Source organism: Homalodisca vitripennis, unplaced genomic scaffold (assembly GCF_021130785.1).
Source record: "Homalodisca vitripennis isolate AUS2020 unplaced genomic scaffold, UT_GWSS_2.1 ScUCBcl_5645;HRSCAF=12462, whole genome shotgun sequence".
Classification (NCBI taxonomy): domain Eukaryota; kingdom Metazoa; phylum Arthropoda; class Insecta; order Hemiptera; family Cicadellidae; genus Homalodisca; species Homalodisca vitripennis.
In genome coordinates, this window is record NW_025781790.1 from 53,209 (window position 1) to 70,473 (window position 17,265).

A 17,265-nucleotide genomic window follows, 5' to 3' on the forward strand; every position below is an offset into this window, starting at 1 on the left:
TTTGTAGCCAACGTAAGATAGTAATTATGATATCTGCATTACTCTTCTGATCAAGCATGAGCATGGTTTATATTAAATAAATATTGCAGTTAAAGGTGAATTTTTACGTCAAATTTGAATTGTATTATCTGGATAGTAAAGTCTATGTTTAACAGTGATTGCAAAAACAGTTTAAACAAAATTTGTCGTTTCTCTTAAGCTTACTCTATGCTTTAAAACTATAAGTGTAATATATGTTTACAAAGAACAGCTGATTAAAAATTTGAAAAGACGTTAACATATGTTTGCTGCAATGCATTTCTTATGGGTATTTCTGTAACCAGTGGGGCGGAATCCTGAATCGGGAAAGGGATGGGCATAGCTTATAAACCTTCTCCGTGTGGAAAAATACATATACGTACAAATTTTCATCATGATCGGTCCAATAGTTCACGATTCCATAAAGGACAAACATACAAACATTCATTTTTATATATATAGAAGAAGATGAGATATACATCTAAGAAATTGTAATCCAATGCATGTTGGTTTTTTGTATAAAAACTTAATTGGTAATGAACGAGTATGATTTCATTTCTTCCTCGTGTTATAAGAATCTGATTAATGTGGCTATTTAAATTTTATGTTTTTATAAAGTTTCTATAGTACATTATTGTGTCAAAGATGTTCTGTCCATAAACTGTAAAATTTGTTGATTTATGAATGCTTCTTAACTGAAACTGTGAATAAATTTAAATTTAGCGCCATCAGGTAAATGATGGAAACTTCTCACGTTTCTGGAAAGCTATGGAGGACACCAAAACGCGAGGGCGCGTAACGATCAAATTTTATTTATAACGTCATAGTTCAAACTTCCGATAGCAGGCCTTCTTTTCAGGTAGTATTGACGGTTGTTGTTTGTAGACATTAGGTATCAGCTGGTTGGTTGGATTAGTATGAATGACGTAACAAACTTTTGAAGATTGGGCATTAGTGTTTTTCTTCGTACATTTGAAAGAATTTAGTTTTAAACTCAATATTGTACAGTCTTAAAATCAGTCTTGTCACTTTTTTAGTGTAGTGTAGAGGTGTTACGTGTTGTTTCGTTTTACTGTCAACAGTGTTTTAACCAATTTCAAAATGTAAGTAAAATATTTTGTTTGTTATTTATAAACCACTTTACGACTATGGTCTTCTTCTGTTATACTATAATGCATATTGTTTATAATATATATTGTACCAGATGACTGTATGAGCGTTTATAGGGATTATCAAATATTAATGGATTCTTATGGTTTACTAGCTTGCTTTTTGAAATCTATAATAAATCTTGAACTTTACAATAAAAAATGATATACTAAATTATTATTTAGGTATTTTCTTGTAAAGAACGAGAAAGTCGAAAGCCTACATAAATATCAATCATAAAAATAATTAAATTTTTTTGTTACATTAGCAAACAGGGATAGACTTTACAATAAGCAGCCTACAACAATCTTTATTCGATTGCTATTGTCAAATGGTTTGATTGTTTTTATCCAAAGGAATAATTCGATATTACAATTGATTTAACTTAACATATGATTTCAACTTATTAGTTACAGTAATTTTAATGTAAACAATAAGAAGTAACTAATATTTTGAGACTGAAAATAGCGATGAATATGAGGTAAATATTATGTGAAATATTTCTCACAAGTGATGATATTTGTTTAAGTTGCTTCAATATGTGGGTTTGGCTCCTGGTAAACATGGGGAGAATTCTTTCCTCCAATTCATAAAAGCGGTTACTCATTGATATCAAACTGGGAAATTTATAAATATTTTAAAGTTTCTTTGATATCTAAGTCTAGGTTTTGTTGTTTTGTAATGTTATTGTTAAAAAATATTTTTAAAATTGTAATATACAGGATTCTTCTTGTTACATTAATTTATTATAACTTATATTTTTGTATTTAAACCAAAATAGGCTTTCTACAAATCTGTTCCTGGTTTCATGTGCTTAACAATGGGATAAGTAAATCAATATTATGTTTATTTTTATGAAAATCTCCTACTACGTCTTCTTTCCCTTTTCAAAATGTCTATATTTGTGTTTATTTTGATATGCCTATCACCCATGTACCCTTTACAACTCTCTTTCCGATTTTTTCTTCATCAACCTATACTAAAACTCCTTCACCATCTAACAATTCTTCATTTTAAAATAAAACCATCTAACCATACCACAAATAAAAATATCTCTACAAAATGATAGCCGATCTGCATTGGTATTTCTGCATGTACTGTTGCCATTAAAACTACATTAATTTAATAAAATGTTATAGTTGGTTTGGTTCCAACTAAAATAGTACATGATTGTTAATACATTCATTAAACCAAATTTAGAGTGTTCAAAAATTCTTCCAAGTGCTTTTTTTGTAATGTCATGTTTGTTGTGACTTTTAATGCAGCAAATCACTATTTGATTTGAAATACTTAATTCTAGTTTTCATCTTCTCATTACAAACTGGATACTGAATTTAAAGTAGCAAGATCATTATCCCATATACATTATATTCTATAGTTTCGATATTGCTAATTAACAGTTGATTTGATTGTGGTGTATGCCTTATTATACTGCAGCCTTATTTTAGAAATTCATAATGTTGTATACATTTTGATGAAGAAACATAAACTGGCAATTTTTACCTATTTGCAGTATTGCTAATAATAAAAATACATTTTCCATGCACCATTAACCAGTTTTAATAAATTGATAATTCACAGCCCTGTTACTATTTTGTTTTATATTTAAAAATACAAAATAAAAAGAAATTTAAAACAATAATGAGAAACTAAAAACATACTTCTGCACTGAAAAACATAGCATATACACAATGAAACTTGTTTTTAAATGTTAACTAATTTAGGCTTGATACATAAAACTAGCAAATCAGCTACTAAATAAACCTCCTGTTGAAGTTAGGAGGCCACTTTTGCTACCAATAATAACATGAAAGAGTTAAGTAGGGCTGAAAGCGTCTTTTCCTCTCCCCTCTCTACCATCGACATCCAATCTTTTCTTTCAGATGTATTGCATGGAACAGAACGTGCTGATATTGATATTTTCTTCAATCTCTCACCTTCTATGGTGTGTATAACATGTTTTGTGTAGTGCATTTGTATTTTGAAGTCATATGGTTTGTGATTCTTCACACAGCAATGATTCCAGTCTTAGAATATTAGTGTTCTTTGTTTGTAACATTTAATGAACGATGGTGTTTTCAACCAAAGGTGGAGTTTTAATGCTTCGAAGTGAATAAAATCTGTGGTCTTGTAGTTTAGTTATTAAAAGCATTGAGTAGTGTTGCCCAAAGACACTTTTAATGGGATAAAACATCGGTTTGTTAACTAATTTTGTAATATTAATTAAATAGTAATTTAATTAATACTATTTTGTGCATAGTTTATAATAAAATATAATCATGTATTACCAATTAATTTTTTTAATAATAAATCATGAGACATTAAATAATAATTAAAAATTTGGTTGATTACTTGATATGATTAACATAGTGTTAATCTTCCAGTGACAGAATATGTAGTGGAGAATTATACATTAATTTACTATTATAACTTAGGAGGTAATTATTTTCTAAAATGGAAGAGAGGAATAAAAAAATTCAAAAACATTACAGACTAATAGACAATAGACAATTTCTTTATTCCAATTTCATCAAGAAATGCAATAGCGTTGGATTTTAAAATAAAAATGGATCCTAACAGTACACAATAAACAACAAATTACAATGTTGCAAAGTACTAAGTCAGCTTTAGTCGATGGTCTTGTGCTTGTGCAGTCCATTAGATAAGTCATTGGTTCTAGCAACGATTGAAAAATTCATCCAAGCTGTAGACTGGTTCTTCAATTTACCAGTTACGCAGCTTCTTTTCAGTTGCATCCTCTCCTCTCTTGATTTCAGCAGGCAGCAGATTAAAAAACCTAGCTCCTGCATAAGACGGCTTCTTAACATAAAGTGCCATCCTATACATTGGTAAGGTGTAGGCTTGGGTATTTCTAGTATTGTGTTCGTGGAAATCTCCGAGTCTCTTTAAGTTCTGAATCGAAGCATGAAGGATGACTTCGAAAATGTAGATCCCTAATGTTGTAAGGATCTTGAGGTCCTCGAACACTTATCTGCAGCTTTCACCTGGAAGCAACCCCATCATAGCTCTAAGTACATGATTTTGTAGGACGAGAACTCTCTGAAGATTATTACTTGTAGAACCGCCCCACGGCACTACACCATATATGAGGTGGCTCTCAAATAGATCATAGTAGGTTGTAATTGTAGCTTTGTCAGTACTAGTGACCTTAATCCATTTTAATACGAAAATTGCCATGTTGAGTTTTTGGCACAGCAAGTCAACATGGGAATTCCGGGAGAGGCAGTCGTCCAGAATCACTCCAAGGTAATATTTAATGTAATGAGTAAATAAAAATATTTTAAACTGATGAAAAATTGCAAATGCTTTATAGATAATTATAACATTTTTGGTCAAAATAGTATGATTTAAAGTTACATTACAATGTTAGATGTTAATTTTTTTTTATTGTATTGGTTTAGAATTGAACTAGGTTTATGTTTTATGTTTATCAAATTGTTATTTTAGCATTGTATATTGTAGGCTTAAAATTTTGTTGGTGATTTTGAAAATATGACTCTTTAATGCACTTTGAATTTCAGGAGTGAAACCAACTATACTTTAGATGGACAGTTAGAAAGTAGAATTGGCAGTGATCCAGATCTGTATGAAAATCCAGTGGAGATCAGTGAAGGCAATCATTCGAATTTGAGAAATCCTTTTGATACAAGTGATGATGTTGAAACTTCTGGCACTGATGAGGTAACTGATGCAACTGATGGTAACTCATTGCATTACAACTTGAAGTACTCTAGTATGTTGTTAAACACAGATTAAATAACAGAGATGAGACTAGACTAATTTTTTGTGTACATGTGTTTGGTAAATACTGTAAAATTACTATTTTATTACCCATCCTGAATATCCTGTCATCCGGGAAACAGACCAAAGATCCATTGGTCCAATGAAAGGTTTATTCACATCGCGATCTTTCACAACTGCTGTCATGTACACATCAGGCTTTCGTAAAGCGCGTTGTGTACCTAATAGGGCATACGTTGCTCTGCTTTTCCGTATTGCATTTTTATTGTTTGTATGTCTTGGTGGTTTGTTAAATTTGATCCTGTGCTTAAATAAATATCTCAGACTATCATGTACCCTATCTTAATTTTTAAGGTAAATTAATTTTTTTAGGTACCTCTTGAAGTACACTGAGTAAAATTGAAAAAACACATTGAAATAATCTTTTTTGTGTGAAATTATGAAGCCTACATTCCTTTCTTATTATACTTAGTTGTTTAACATAAAAAAACCAGATTACGGTCTTTTGCTATTACTATTGAAAAATTCAACAGCAAATAAAGATATCTGGAAAGAAGTCGTCATCATGAACGTGTTAACTGAAATATTGCAGATGTGCTGATTGGCAGCAAAGTTTGTATTGAGACAAAAATGTACCAAGGATACAAAAAATACTGAGTTCAGGTTTTTTTAGAACTTCTTGAAATAGCAAATGTTTTAATAACAAATACAGTGATTATGAAATTATTTATAGTAATTATATTTTGATGATATAAGTAGTTTATCATATTAAAGCACCCAGAGCTTTTGGAATAAAATATGCACCGCTTATGTAATATTTATAGACCTATTAATTGTCGAGTAATAAGTGTTGTAAGATACAAAGATTTTAGATTATTTAAAAATATGAAAAATTTTGTACGGTGTTTGATATTTGTTGAGGAGAGAATGTTTACTAAACAAGGATATTGTGCCTTGCTCTCCACCTCCCTAGGTAACTGTAATCTGTTACCTTGTGTAGCAGAGTTGCTGGAATCTGCAACTTCTCAGCTACTTATCAGAAAATCAAGTCTAAATTTATATACATTTGAGGTTTAAGTTCAGTCTCATTTAAATTTTGAAAAAGGGCACTCCAGAAAGAAGGAGTATGTAAAAGCGAGTCGAACGCTCGTACCGCCCAGTGAATTGTGATTATCATCAATGACATGACATCACTTTCTTTTCACTATAATGTTGTCTTGTAGTGGTCTTCGGACCTATCTACGACTGAAGAGACTAAACAAAGTTGCGCGTAACCCGGTTGCGCGTAATAGTGATGGGGAATTATTGACGCCATTACAGGTTATCATTTTATAAGGTTGAAAGGGATAAACCCTTTGCCAATTGTTTTAATTATATTTAGAATTCAAAACCAAAACATCAACCTCTCCGAGTATTGATGTCGGCGCACGTTACGTTTCGTGTGTGTCCGAATCTACGTTACGGCGTGGCTTGCATGTTCTAAATTGATTGAGCCTGCGTCAATAAATTACAACCATTCCGTCTTTCAGGATGGAGGTGTGCTTCTGTTGTTTCGACTTTGTTTAGTCTCTTCAGTCGTAGATAGGTCCGAAGACCACTACAAGACAACATTATAGTGAAAAGAAAGTGATGTCATGTCATTGATGATAATCACAATTCACTGGGCGGTACGAGCGTTCGACTCGCTTTTACATACTCCTTCTTTCTGGAGTGCCCTTTTTCAAAATTTAATGAGACTGAACTTAAACCTCAAATGTATATAAAATTTAGACTTGATTTTCTGATAAGTAGCTGAGAAGTTGCAGATTCCAGCAACTCTGCTACACAAGGTAACAGATTACAGTTACCTAGGGAGGTGGAGAGCAAGGCACAATATCCTTGTTTAGTAAAAATTTTGTGTATTAATACAACAAATCAGCTTTCTACAGACAATCTTGCTATGGTTCACACGCTGCACTAAGAGAACGGTGAACTGGAGCTAAACTCAACATTTCTCATCAAATTAGTGTCACATCTGCAACATTTTATTTTATTAGAAACTGATGAATATTGCAAATGCGATGATGGTCAGATGTCGCCGGATAGCTATTTCATTTAGAAACAGTTATGATCTTAGTAATGAAGGTAGTGATAGTATTGTATAGTCAATGAATCAATATAACAATTTGTGTATCAAGTTTAACTTTTATCAGATATTCAACCTGTCTTTTCATTAACAGTAATATCGAGCAAGAAAAAATTATGCAATCATTTTTCAGTATTATCATTGGTGGTGTTTTGTTGACATTAACAAAAGTAGTTGGTAGATATTTTGTCTACGTTCTTGTTGCAAAGTATTTATATTACGAGGGGTATTAGAAAAATAAGGTTCCCTATGCCGCCGAGACAGAATGCGATATGTTGGGAGAAATCTGGCAACACTGTCTTACTCATCAACTCTCCCTCTCTGTATCCATACCACTCGCGCCTTGCTACGTCCAACAGTGCCGGCCTAGCTGCCTTCGAAGATTGAGCTCCCTGTCATTGTTACCGCCAGATGCGAAATTCGTGCTGTGATATGTTTTTTAAATGCAAAACAGTTTTCGTCTATTGAAATTCATCGTCAGTTAATCAAAGTTTATGGGGAAAACTGCATATCTGTTCAACACGTTCGGAAATGGTGTAGAGAATTCAGTGAAGGCCGCATGGAAATTCTCAATGAAAACCGAAGTGGACGGCCTTCAGTTTCAGATGGAGTTGTTGAAAAAGTTGAGACAATACTGCTTGAAGATCGGAGAATCACCATTCACAGGAACAGTAAACTCTGACAGATATTGCGATACATTAAGAAAAACTGAGACGCACGATCCAGAACCGCCGGAGAGGAAGATTGTCCAGTGGCGTGAGGCTTCTCCATGACAACGCTCGACCTCATGTCTCACGTCAAACTCAAGAACTGCTGACAAATTTTGGCTGGACTATTGTGCCCCATCCCCCCTACAGCCCAGACCTAGCCCCAAGTGATTATCACTTATTCCAAAAATTAAAGGAACACTTGGGGGGCCAACGCTTCAGTACCGATGATGAAGTCAAAGAAGAGGTTACTCAAAGGATTGGCGGCAGAATTCTACACATGGGGATAGAAAAGTTGGAGCATCGTCTAAAAAAGTGTTTGGACAGAAACGGTGATTATGTGGAAAAATAGCTTAACTTTTACTTGTTAAATTGATGTATAACACTAAGTAGAAATATAGAGCTGTTTATTTAAAAAAATCATGGGAACCTTATTTTTCTAATACCCCTCGTATTTTTGGTATTATTTAATTTGTGTAGGAAAGTATTGGAAAGACTTTGGATTTGGCATTAGTGAAGCAAATAAGTGTTGTTTAATTTCCTAAGTAATGATTTTGATCTAACTTAGGTTTTGTATATGTATAAATTCTCAATTTTATGTATGTGTATGTAAAATTACATTATCTATGCACATTTGAAATTAATAGGAATTATTTAGACTGATCTAGTGATAAAAAAATCATGGAAAAATATAACTGTTCCATTAAATACAAGTTACTACAGTAATAAAATGTTCATAAGAAACTCTTCAGGTGACTATTATTGCTATAAGATCTAAAAGTTTATATAATAAATATAACTTCCTGTACATTTTTGGAAACTAGTTTAAATTTTAAACCGTTGATATTTTAGAAATGTAAAAATTAACTTTATATTCATTTATATTTCTATTTATTGATTGATTTCAATTGATTCTCTTCCTAAAAAGTTTTTCTCTCCTACTATTTTCAAAATAGAATTGGAAAATTTATTCTTATTTTAAAATATACTGTACAAAAATGTTATGAAAATATACTGTACAGAATTTTATGAAAAAAATGACAGTGTGTGTATTGGCTATTGTTAAGTATATTTTATAATTTGCACAAGATATACTTGTAAAACCAAGAAAAAATGGCTTGTCAATAGAAATGTTATGTAGTTTACAGTATAAGGGTTAAATATACATGTGTATTTTATTTCAAAAACTCCATGAGGCATTTTTATGGAAAACTACACACATCAGCAAAATATAATCATTGCAAATACATTTTTTGTCAAGAAAACTTTTTATTAAAAACAAATATGAATTATAATATAAAATTTGCAATCATGTACAAATCCCTAAAACACTTAATTATATAACTTTGTTCCAGATAATTTTGTGTTTATTTTACCGCAAAAGTAAGTTGGCAGCTGCTGCATATTTTGCAGAAACTTCAGAAGTAAGTACTTTAAGTAATTCTTATAGCATAATTGAAGTGTTATGCATATGTGTTATTTCAAACCTGTTGTTAAATATTGTTCTAAGTGCATTAATGAATCAAGAACACAAAAATATTGTGGTTAAAAATGCTCCAACATAAATTTTTTTTATACAATTTGTATATCAACTTCAGGGAATTAATGTTGTACAGTTTTAGTAGCATGTTGTATTTTACTTCACTAATTGAAATTAATTTTTAGAGATAAATTGGAGTTTTGTGAATGGGTACTGAATCAAATGCATGCAATGTGATGAGTCTTTTTTGATAATTTTCTTTTTTTGAAGCATGGCAATGTTTAAAATTTTATCACTACAACATGTGAAAATCTACACTGAGAAGTAATATATAGACAGCAGTGCTAGTCCAAAGATGCAAAACTGCCGGTAGTAATGAAGATTATTAGTCCCAATATCATTTTAATTACACTGAATATGATATATCAGTTGTTTGGAAAGTGCATTTCTTGTTTTACCAAACTAATACACTGAAAGAAACAAGAGAAAGAATATGGACCTTACAAAATGGCACTACTCCCCACTATGTAGCATATGTGTTTCACATGTTATCCAAGGAGCTGGATTGGGGGAGGCAACCCTATATTTTTCATATATATTGTTGAATAAACCTAATTTTAACCCATTGAATGTATTGAAGATAAGAATGGAGGCTGCACACTTTCCCACCTGACACCCAAAGACTTAAAAAACCAACTTTGATATTACTCTTATTATTTTAGTTCATGAACTAGAGAATATAAAGAAGCAGTAATTTTTGCTGTCATTTTAATTGGCAAAGACAAAAATGGTAAATAAAACAAAAAGGTTATTTTAATAAGACTATTGGATTGGTAAAAGACCTATAATGCTATTTAAAATTTTGAGAAAGCACAATTCTTATAGTTTTTGGAAAATCAGGCTTAACATATTAACTTTGGCAAACACATTTTTCCATCACAAACAAGATCATATAGACAGTGAGTATTTTACGAAACACTTACTGGTTCATTTACTTTTTGATATTTCCACTGATTTTATAGTACTGTACTGGTAAAATATTTTCTTCCTCTTTATAGACAATGATTTTTATAGGCATTCATAGCCAATTCTCTCCCACCTAAAGTACAGAATACCAAAATGATTTATTGCCTAAATGTTCTAAAATTGAGTATGTAAATGATTTTTGACCACCATATTCAAATTTATCACCTATTGTAATGTAAATTAATTTAAATACAAATTCTACAGTGCAAGAAATTAATATTTGATGATAATTAACCACCAACCACTTGTTTGGATTTTTACTATTTTCATTTTTTTTAATTCATTGTTACAAATTTTGAATACGAGCTGAAAAGAAATATGAATCTTTATAAATGTATGAGAAATTATTGTATACTTTTTAATTTGTATTAAATGTTAAATTTGTTTGTACTAATATTTCTTTCTTGTTGTGTTATTTATTAAACATAGAATTATGTATACCTGTGAACAAATAATATACTAATTAATAGATATAAAAGAGCTGGCACACAGATCCTGCCCTATCCATCATTGACAGTCTCCGTGTGCTGTTTTTGAAAAGAAATTAAGTGGCGCTGACAGGTCCTGCCTTGCCTTGCCCGGCCCATGTGACTGTATGGCTCATGATGGATAGGTTGTTTGAAAAGTAAAGTTTGATCGATGCTAGACAAATTCTTTCACTCTAGGCATGTGACCTCCGGTTCATTCTAATTTTGTGTATCTTTCTGAAACGTTTATATTGTGTTTTTTTTATTACTGAAAATGAATAGAAAATAACAACTCAAAGCTATAAGGAAGTACTCCTTCCTCTACGATGCTTGAGATAAGAATGACTGTTACCAGCAGATGGCAATAAATGCTTGTTAGGCAGTAATAATGTTTTCGAGTGCAGGCAATTATGGCCCAGGACTGATTTAATTTTGTTATCTTTAAAAGGGGATGAGCGTTAATCAGAGATGGATTGTGCAAATCAGTAATATTGATTTCACCTTATTTAAAACTATATAAATGATTAATTATTTGTAGTGTAGGATACCAACCCATAAATTCTATCTTGGTCTTTAAATGAGAAGAAACCACTCATGTTAACAAAACTCATGAGTTGATCAGTGCAGAAACAGACTTGTGGTTAATAAGACTAATGGTAAATTAAAATATGCAATCTTTTTTGTAAACTGTATTAACTTGAGATTGTGGAATAAAGTATTGCTGCATCGAAAAGAACTTCCTTAATGTGACTTCTTAAAGCTAAAATTTGAAACTTAAAGAAACAATTCAGAATTTTTAAATTTATTATAATGTGCTATTGCAAAAGCTTTATCCTACTGCCAAGGAACAGAACTCTCTTTAGAATTAAAATAGTTTTAAAATTATTCTTTCATGTATAATCCATCCCACGTATGATTTCCACCAATCCCCTGTAAATCACCTGCTCTTTCTGTGATAGTTTCTTCATAAAGCTCATCGTGTTGCTATTGCCTTTAATTATCGCTTCACATGCCTCACTTTTCATATTGATCTTGTGAACATAGACCACTCTCCAGTATGCTAATAAAAACTATCAGTTATTTGTCCAAAGAACATACAGATTGAACATTTTGATCAAAACAATAAAATACATAAAATTACAACACAAATGCAACTAACATATAACCATGATGACAAGTCAAATATGGATTAGTGGGATTGATGGGCAGGAAAGGGTAAGATCTGTGAGTGGCAGCCATTCAAATATCAATAATTTGTTTTGTCCTCTATGAAATCTTTGATTGTACATAGTTTAAAATTATGAAAAGCTTAAATAACCAGTCAGTTGTAGACAAATATAATAACATTAAAGAATTGTTCCTTGTGATTAATTAAAAAGTTGTGAGTATTGAAAATTAGAATTAGGTTCAGTGTTACTGTGAAACAGATTTAATTTTGATATCTATTATTCTGGGTTACAACTAGTTTCTAGATGATTTTGTAATTGACTTGGCTCTGAGGTGTGATTTCTAAAATTTTCAATAAGTTTAAACTTTTAATGCCGATAAATATTTATTTATTATTTTATTATTGTGCAGAATCATTTTTATTAATTATTTCACCATTCAAAGTCAATAAATTTTGTTGCAGTTGCATTTAATGTATGATATGACAGACTTGGCTCCTGACTTTAGACTGTTGGATATGCTCTTTCTTCAGCTAAAACCAACGTAAGTAGGTTACTTATTTGGTTACTTGTGTGACTAACTGAAGGAATATTGAACTAAAGATATTACATGTAAAGAGATTTTGTAAAACTAGAAGTACAATATAGATCTTTAAACTGCTGTGGTCTTTGGGCTAGAAGTGAATGGCTTTTACCGGAGTAGGTTTCTGAGACATATGTATTCATGAATGTGGCAACAAGGCAGTCTCAGTTTTTGGCATTGGAAATATAATTAATTTGAACCAGAAATCCCCTTACACATGGAAAACATGATATAGGAGTCAGATTAAACTCTGATACTCTGAACCATGAACACTAAAATAAAATATACCTAATGTATTCCTACTTCACGTTTCAAAATTGTAATAGGTCTCCATTATATTTCATCATTGCTTTTACAAAGTAGTGTAAGGACTTCAATTTTGAAAATTGAGTGGGAAGCCTTGGGTAACAGCTAGTAACAAACATAGATATAATGAGGCCAAAAAAACTTCTACAAAGAGAAGGGAAAACTATCATTAGTTCAAGATAAAAGATATTCTTAAGAAGATCCTCTTATAGACATAAACCATGCCTTCTGGAAAAGGTATTGTTTGATTATATAGAATTTGATAGAAAACCTAAAAATAATGTTTGAAAATCTCTCCATAGTTTGAACCATCTCCAATCTGATGGGAATTAAGAAAGTAATGATGCATGTAGATGTGAATTTTATATTTACATCTACATACCTGTACAGGTTTATTTTAACCTACATTCTAGTTAAGTATAAGATTAGATATTTACCTAAGGAAGAGACCAGTTATTTCTTGATTTTGAAAAAGTATTTATATCCCAAAAATCTGTTCTGCGAGCAATGGTTTGTTACAAAGTTTCAACTGTCCATATAGTACACATGCAAGTATGACATTCCAAAAATTGACAAAATATGCCAGTAGAAACGCCACTGTAGCGATCAGTCTGGATTTGATTGTTGGTTTTGAAACAATTTGGTACAAATATGCTAAACTGTTTGGATTGTTTTATTGCAACCAATGAAAATCACAAGTCCTAATCCTTTTCTTTGTGTTTCAATTAATATTAAGTCAACACATTAGTCACCTTCATTTATTGCATGTAATATAAGTGACAAAGCTTGTTTCTGCGCCAGTCATTACTTAACGAGTATGACAGTTTAGTAATTTAATATAAAACTTAAAAATTACATCCAAAGTTTCCACTGGCACATTGCAATCTCAACTGAATCTCTAGTGTATGAAGAGGGTTCAATTCTGGTTGGTTTATACATGTTACTAGAACCTGTACTGGATACAGCGAAAATCAATGTGTCACAAATCTGGACAACCCAATTAATGTCCAGGAGCAGCACATCACTAATCGTAAATGTTGAGATATTGGGATCAAAAGAGCTGGTCATTAGGTCTAGTTTACTGTGAAGGATAAATGTTGGAGTGGATGGGGCTTCCTTAATGTTATAGAAGTTTTCAAGCCTAAACGTGAGGGAGTATTGTTTCTCCTGCCTAATCTGAATGGAAGAGGCTGTAACAGAGCTAGCTTCTCTTCTTCCAAGATGACATGACTGGAAATGGAATCTGTTTAGCATCAGTCAAAATATATAAAACCCTATATAGTCACACAAATATTTATCGGTGATAGTTAACCTTTGGTATATTTTAAGTTGTTATCTACAGATCTTATTCTTATAAACTTAAAAATAGGATCATATTCTTGTAAGTAAATTGAAATAACCCAGCAGGGATCACTTTAGGATGGTTTATACCTTCCAGTTGAACCTACCACTAGACACAGCAATAACCGATGTGTCACTTAAATCTGGACAACCTTATGGATGTCCAGGAGAGGCACAACACTAAATGTTGAGATTCTGGGATGCAAGGGTAATGCGATAGGTCTAGTCTACTGCGGGAGATGGCTGTTGGAGTTGGTGGGGTTCATTCTCTAAGTATCAGAGGTTCTTGCTAGCATCAACAAGGGTTTGCCACCCCTGTCTGCTTTGACTGGAGAGCTGGCCTCCCCTTCTTCCGGGGGGGACATGACTTGAGAGGAGGGACCTCCTACCCCCTATCCTTATCCATCCTGAATATCCTGTCACTCCGGAAGCAGCGTTAAGGTCCTTATAGGACTAGGTGTAATATTATAAGCTTCTTGTCCTAAGAGAACATAAAAAAGAAAGTAAATTGAAAGACTGATAGTATTTTCTGACTCTAGAACAAAGAAAGCAGTGTTAGCCTTACAGGTTGTTGAGAAATAATGGTCGGGAGGATGAATTATTATTGCTGAAAATCTTTTTCAGCCAAGTTGTAACAAGCCCTTCCATATCAGACCCATTCCTTCGCAAGATTCATTCTCTGATGTCAGGTGAAGAAATTCCTATTTCCCCGACAATAGATCCACCTTCATTTTCCAACAAATTTCACTTTATTCCTGCCAAAGAATTCCGTAAGTTGATTTTAATTGTCTATGGCATTTTGTTTGTTTATTTATTAAGTTGAGTAAACCACTGATTTCAAACGTAAATTGTATAAGCTGAATTAAAAATATGTTACTGTGTTATGTTGTAAATTTTAGAAGTATTTTTAAAATATCTAAAAATAATTACATTTATTTTTACATTAATCCTTTTGATACTACACAGTGTGCTGTGTAAACACTAGGTGGCAGTTTCCACCTGACTCAGTCACTGGCCTGTACTGTTAAATTTAAGAAAGAATATAATATAATGCCATAATTTTCCTCAATTCCTTATTGCGATTGCACAAAATATTCTAGATATTGTTTTACCATTTGTACTATAGTCATATAATTTAAATTTTGCAGTAGTCTAAGAGGACAATTAATTAACAAGTATTGTTATTTGATACCTATTCAAAGATGGTTTCCTTTGTTACATTGATTAGTTAGATGAACACCTAACATCAAACAGCTTTGCAAAAAACTAAGCACCAGCATCAATGTAATACGTAGAAGAAAACAAATCAGCAGCAAAGACTCAGCTAAAATTGCTTACTTTTCACATTGTTTTAGTCACATCTCAGATACGGCATAGCTGTGTGGGGAGGTGCCACCAACTGTAACATGGAGAGAGTCCTCAAACAGCAAAAGCGAGCAATAAGATGCCTAGCAGGACTCCAGTTTCAAGAAAGCTGCCGTGAAGCATTCAAACAACTGAAGATCCTCACCATAGTAAACCTCTACATTCAAGAAGTGATCCTGCATGTTGTCAACTCAGGACAAACCAGAAACAGAGACTTCCACCAGCATCACACTCGTAATGCTTTAAACTTTACTCTTCCAATCCACCACCTGAGTCTCTCTCTGAAAAGAAGCTGTCATACAAGGGAGCTCTTTACTTCAATAAAATTCCAGAACCTCTAAGAAAAGAACCACCAAAACGTCTTAAAAATGCACTGACCAACTGGTTACAAGAAAGACCATGTTATTCAGAAAATGAATTATTAAATAATTTAATTTAATTAGAAACATGATATGTACTATATGACGCAATGTACTATTCTCAACTGAATATGTCAATAAAGAATTTGTCTATTGTCTATAGTTAATATATAACAGTTAACAGTTAATATTGATATCAACAAAACATTGTTACAAGGAGAATACACAACCTTATCAAGTTTTGTTTTAAGTTAGGCACAACTTTTTTAGTTTTATTCTGCCCGTCCTCGTGGGGCACTGATCCGTTTTGTGCAAGGATCTTATAATAATAAAGTCAATACAGTACAAGGTCGACAGTACTGATTAAAAAGTGCTTATTTCTCAGCAGGATATGAACCTGTGCTATTTCTAACTCAGTTACAAAGTTTGACTACTTAGACCATGATGCTACTGGTTCTCCAAAAGTCAAACATATGAGCAGGCAACAAAATATTAGGTATCATATGATGTTTTTAAAGTGTTAGAGCGGAAAGTGTGGCTCTAACCCTCCACAAGTGTACAGTAATGTTTATCCTATCTGTTCAAAAATGTTTACTTTGGTTTGTGGTGTCTTTTCTGTGATAAAATGTTGATGTCAGGATTCACCACCTGTAAGCGGGCAGTACTGGAGCTAAAGCTACCCAGCGAGCCAGAGCATGCTACAGAGGCTGACAGACACAACCATGTGTTGTCTATGATCAATATGAATGCTCCAGTACTAGTGTCAGCAGTCGGTGGGCTGTTATACTTCCTGCAGCGCTCTATCGCCCGCCTCAGCATCACGAACCTGCAAACCCCTGTGCTGAGTATTCACACTCTTTCATTGTAGGTATCAGTGGTGTAACTATCACTTGGCTTTGGAGGGGGGTATACCACATTGGGGAGGGGGTATGGAATAAATCTAAATATGAATACATTATATAGTCCTAATTCTAAGTAAAACACTTAACTCCTGTATTTCAGACAAATTAGATTGCTGTTATATAGTACTACTCGTATTTAGTTTTTGAGCTCTTCTATCCCCCTCCATTACATACACTAAAATTAAGTAACAAACTACCAAAAATAATCAAGTAAAATAATGGAGTAAAATAAATATAAAAGATAAATATATAGAAAAACCTTAATTGCCAATAAATATTTTAAATATGAATACGATACAAAATATAATTGATCAGAAAGAAGTGTAAAAATACAAATGTCAGCTGTTTGAAGAGAGGCCAGTAGATAACTAAACTTACCCAAATAAAATTACAGTGAAATTGTACAAGGTCAACACTAGAAAACGCATTATAGATATATACATTAAATTTAAATTAATTGTTACATGATTATTATATTAAAAATAATGCTACCTAAGAATATTTTTTTA

The 17,265-nt window shown here is 32.3% G+C and overlaps 1 protein-coding gene across 1 annotated transcript; it reads left to right on the forward strand.

The window, feature by feature from the left end:
- Nucleotides 1–660: 660 nt before the first annotated feature.
- LOC124373480 lies at nucleotides 661–16,912 on the forward strand. Its single transcript, XM_046831848.1, has 6 exons — nucleotides 661–1,121; nucleotides 4,710–4,869; nucleotides 9,117–9,185; nucleotides 12,365–12,444; nucleotides 14,755–14,900; nucleotides 16,493–16,912. Coding segments are annotated over exons 1-6 (687 nt in total). The 5' UTR covers nucleotides 661–1,119; the 3' UTR covers nucleotides 16,723–16,912.
- The last annotated feature ends 353 nt before the right edge of the window (nucleotides 16,913–17,265 follow it).

Bases quoted from the DNA above. Each gene is read 5' to 3' on its own strand.
- LOC124373480 (XM_046831848.1), top strand. The intron at 4,870-9,116 runs GTAACTGATGCA...ACTTTGTTCCAG, and splicing joins AAACTTCTGGCACTGATGAG to ATAATTTTGTGTTTATTTTA. The intron at 9,186-12,364 runs GTAAGTACTTTA...ATTTTGTTGCAG, and splicing joins ATTTTGCAGAAACTTCAGAA to TTGCATTTAATGTATGATAT.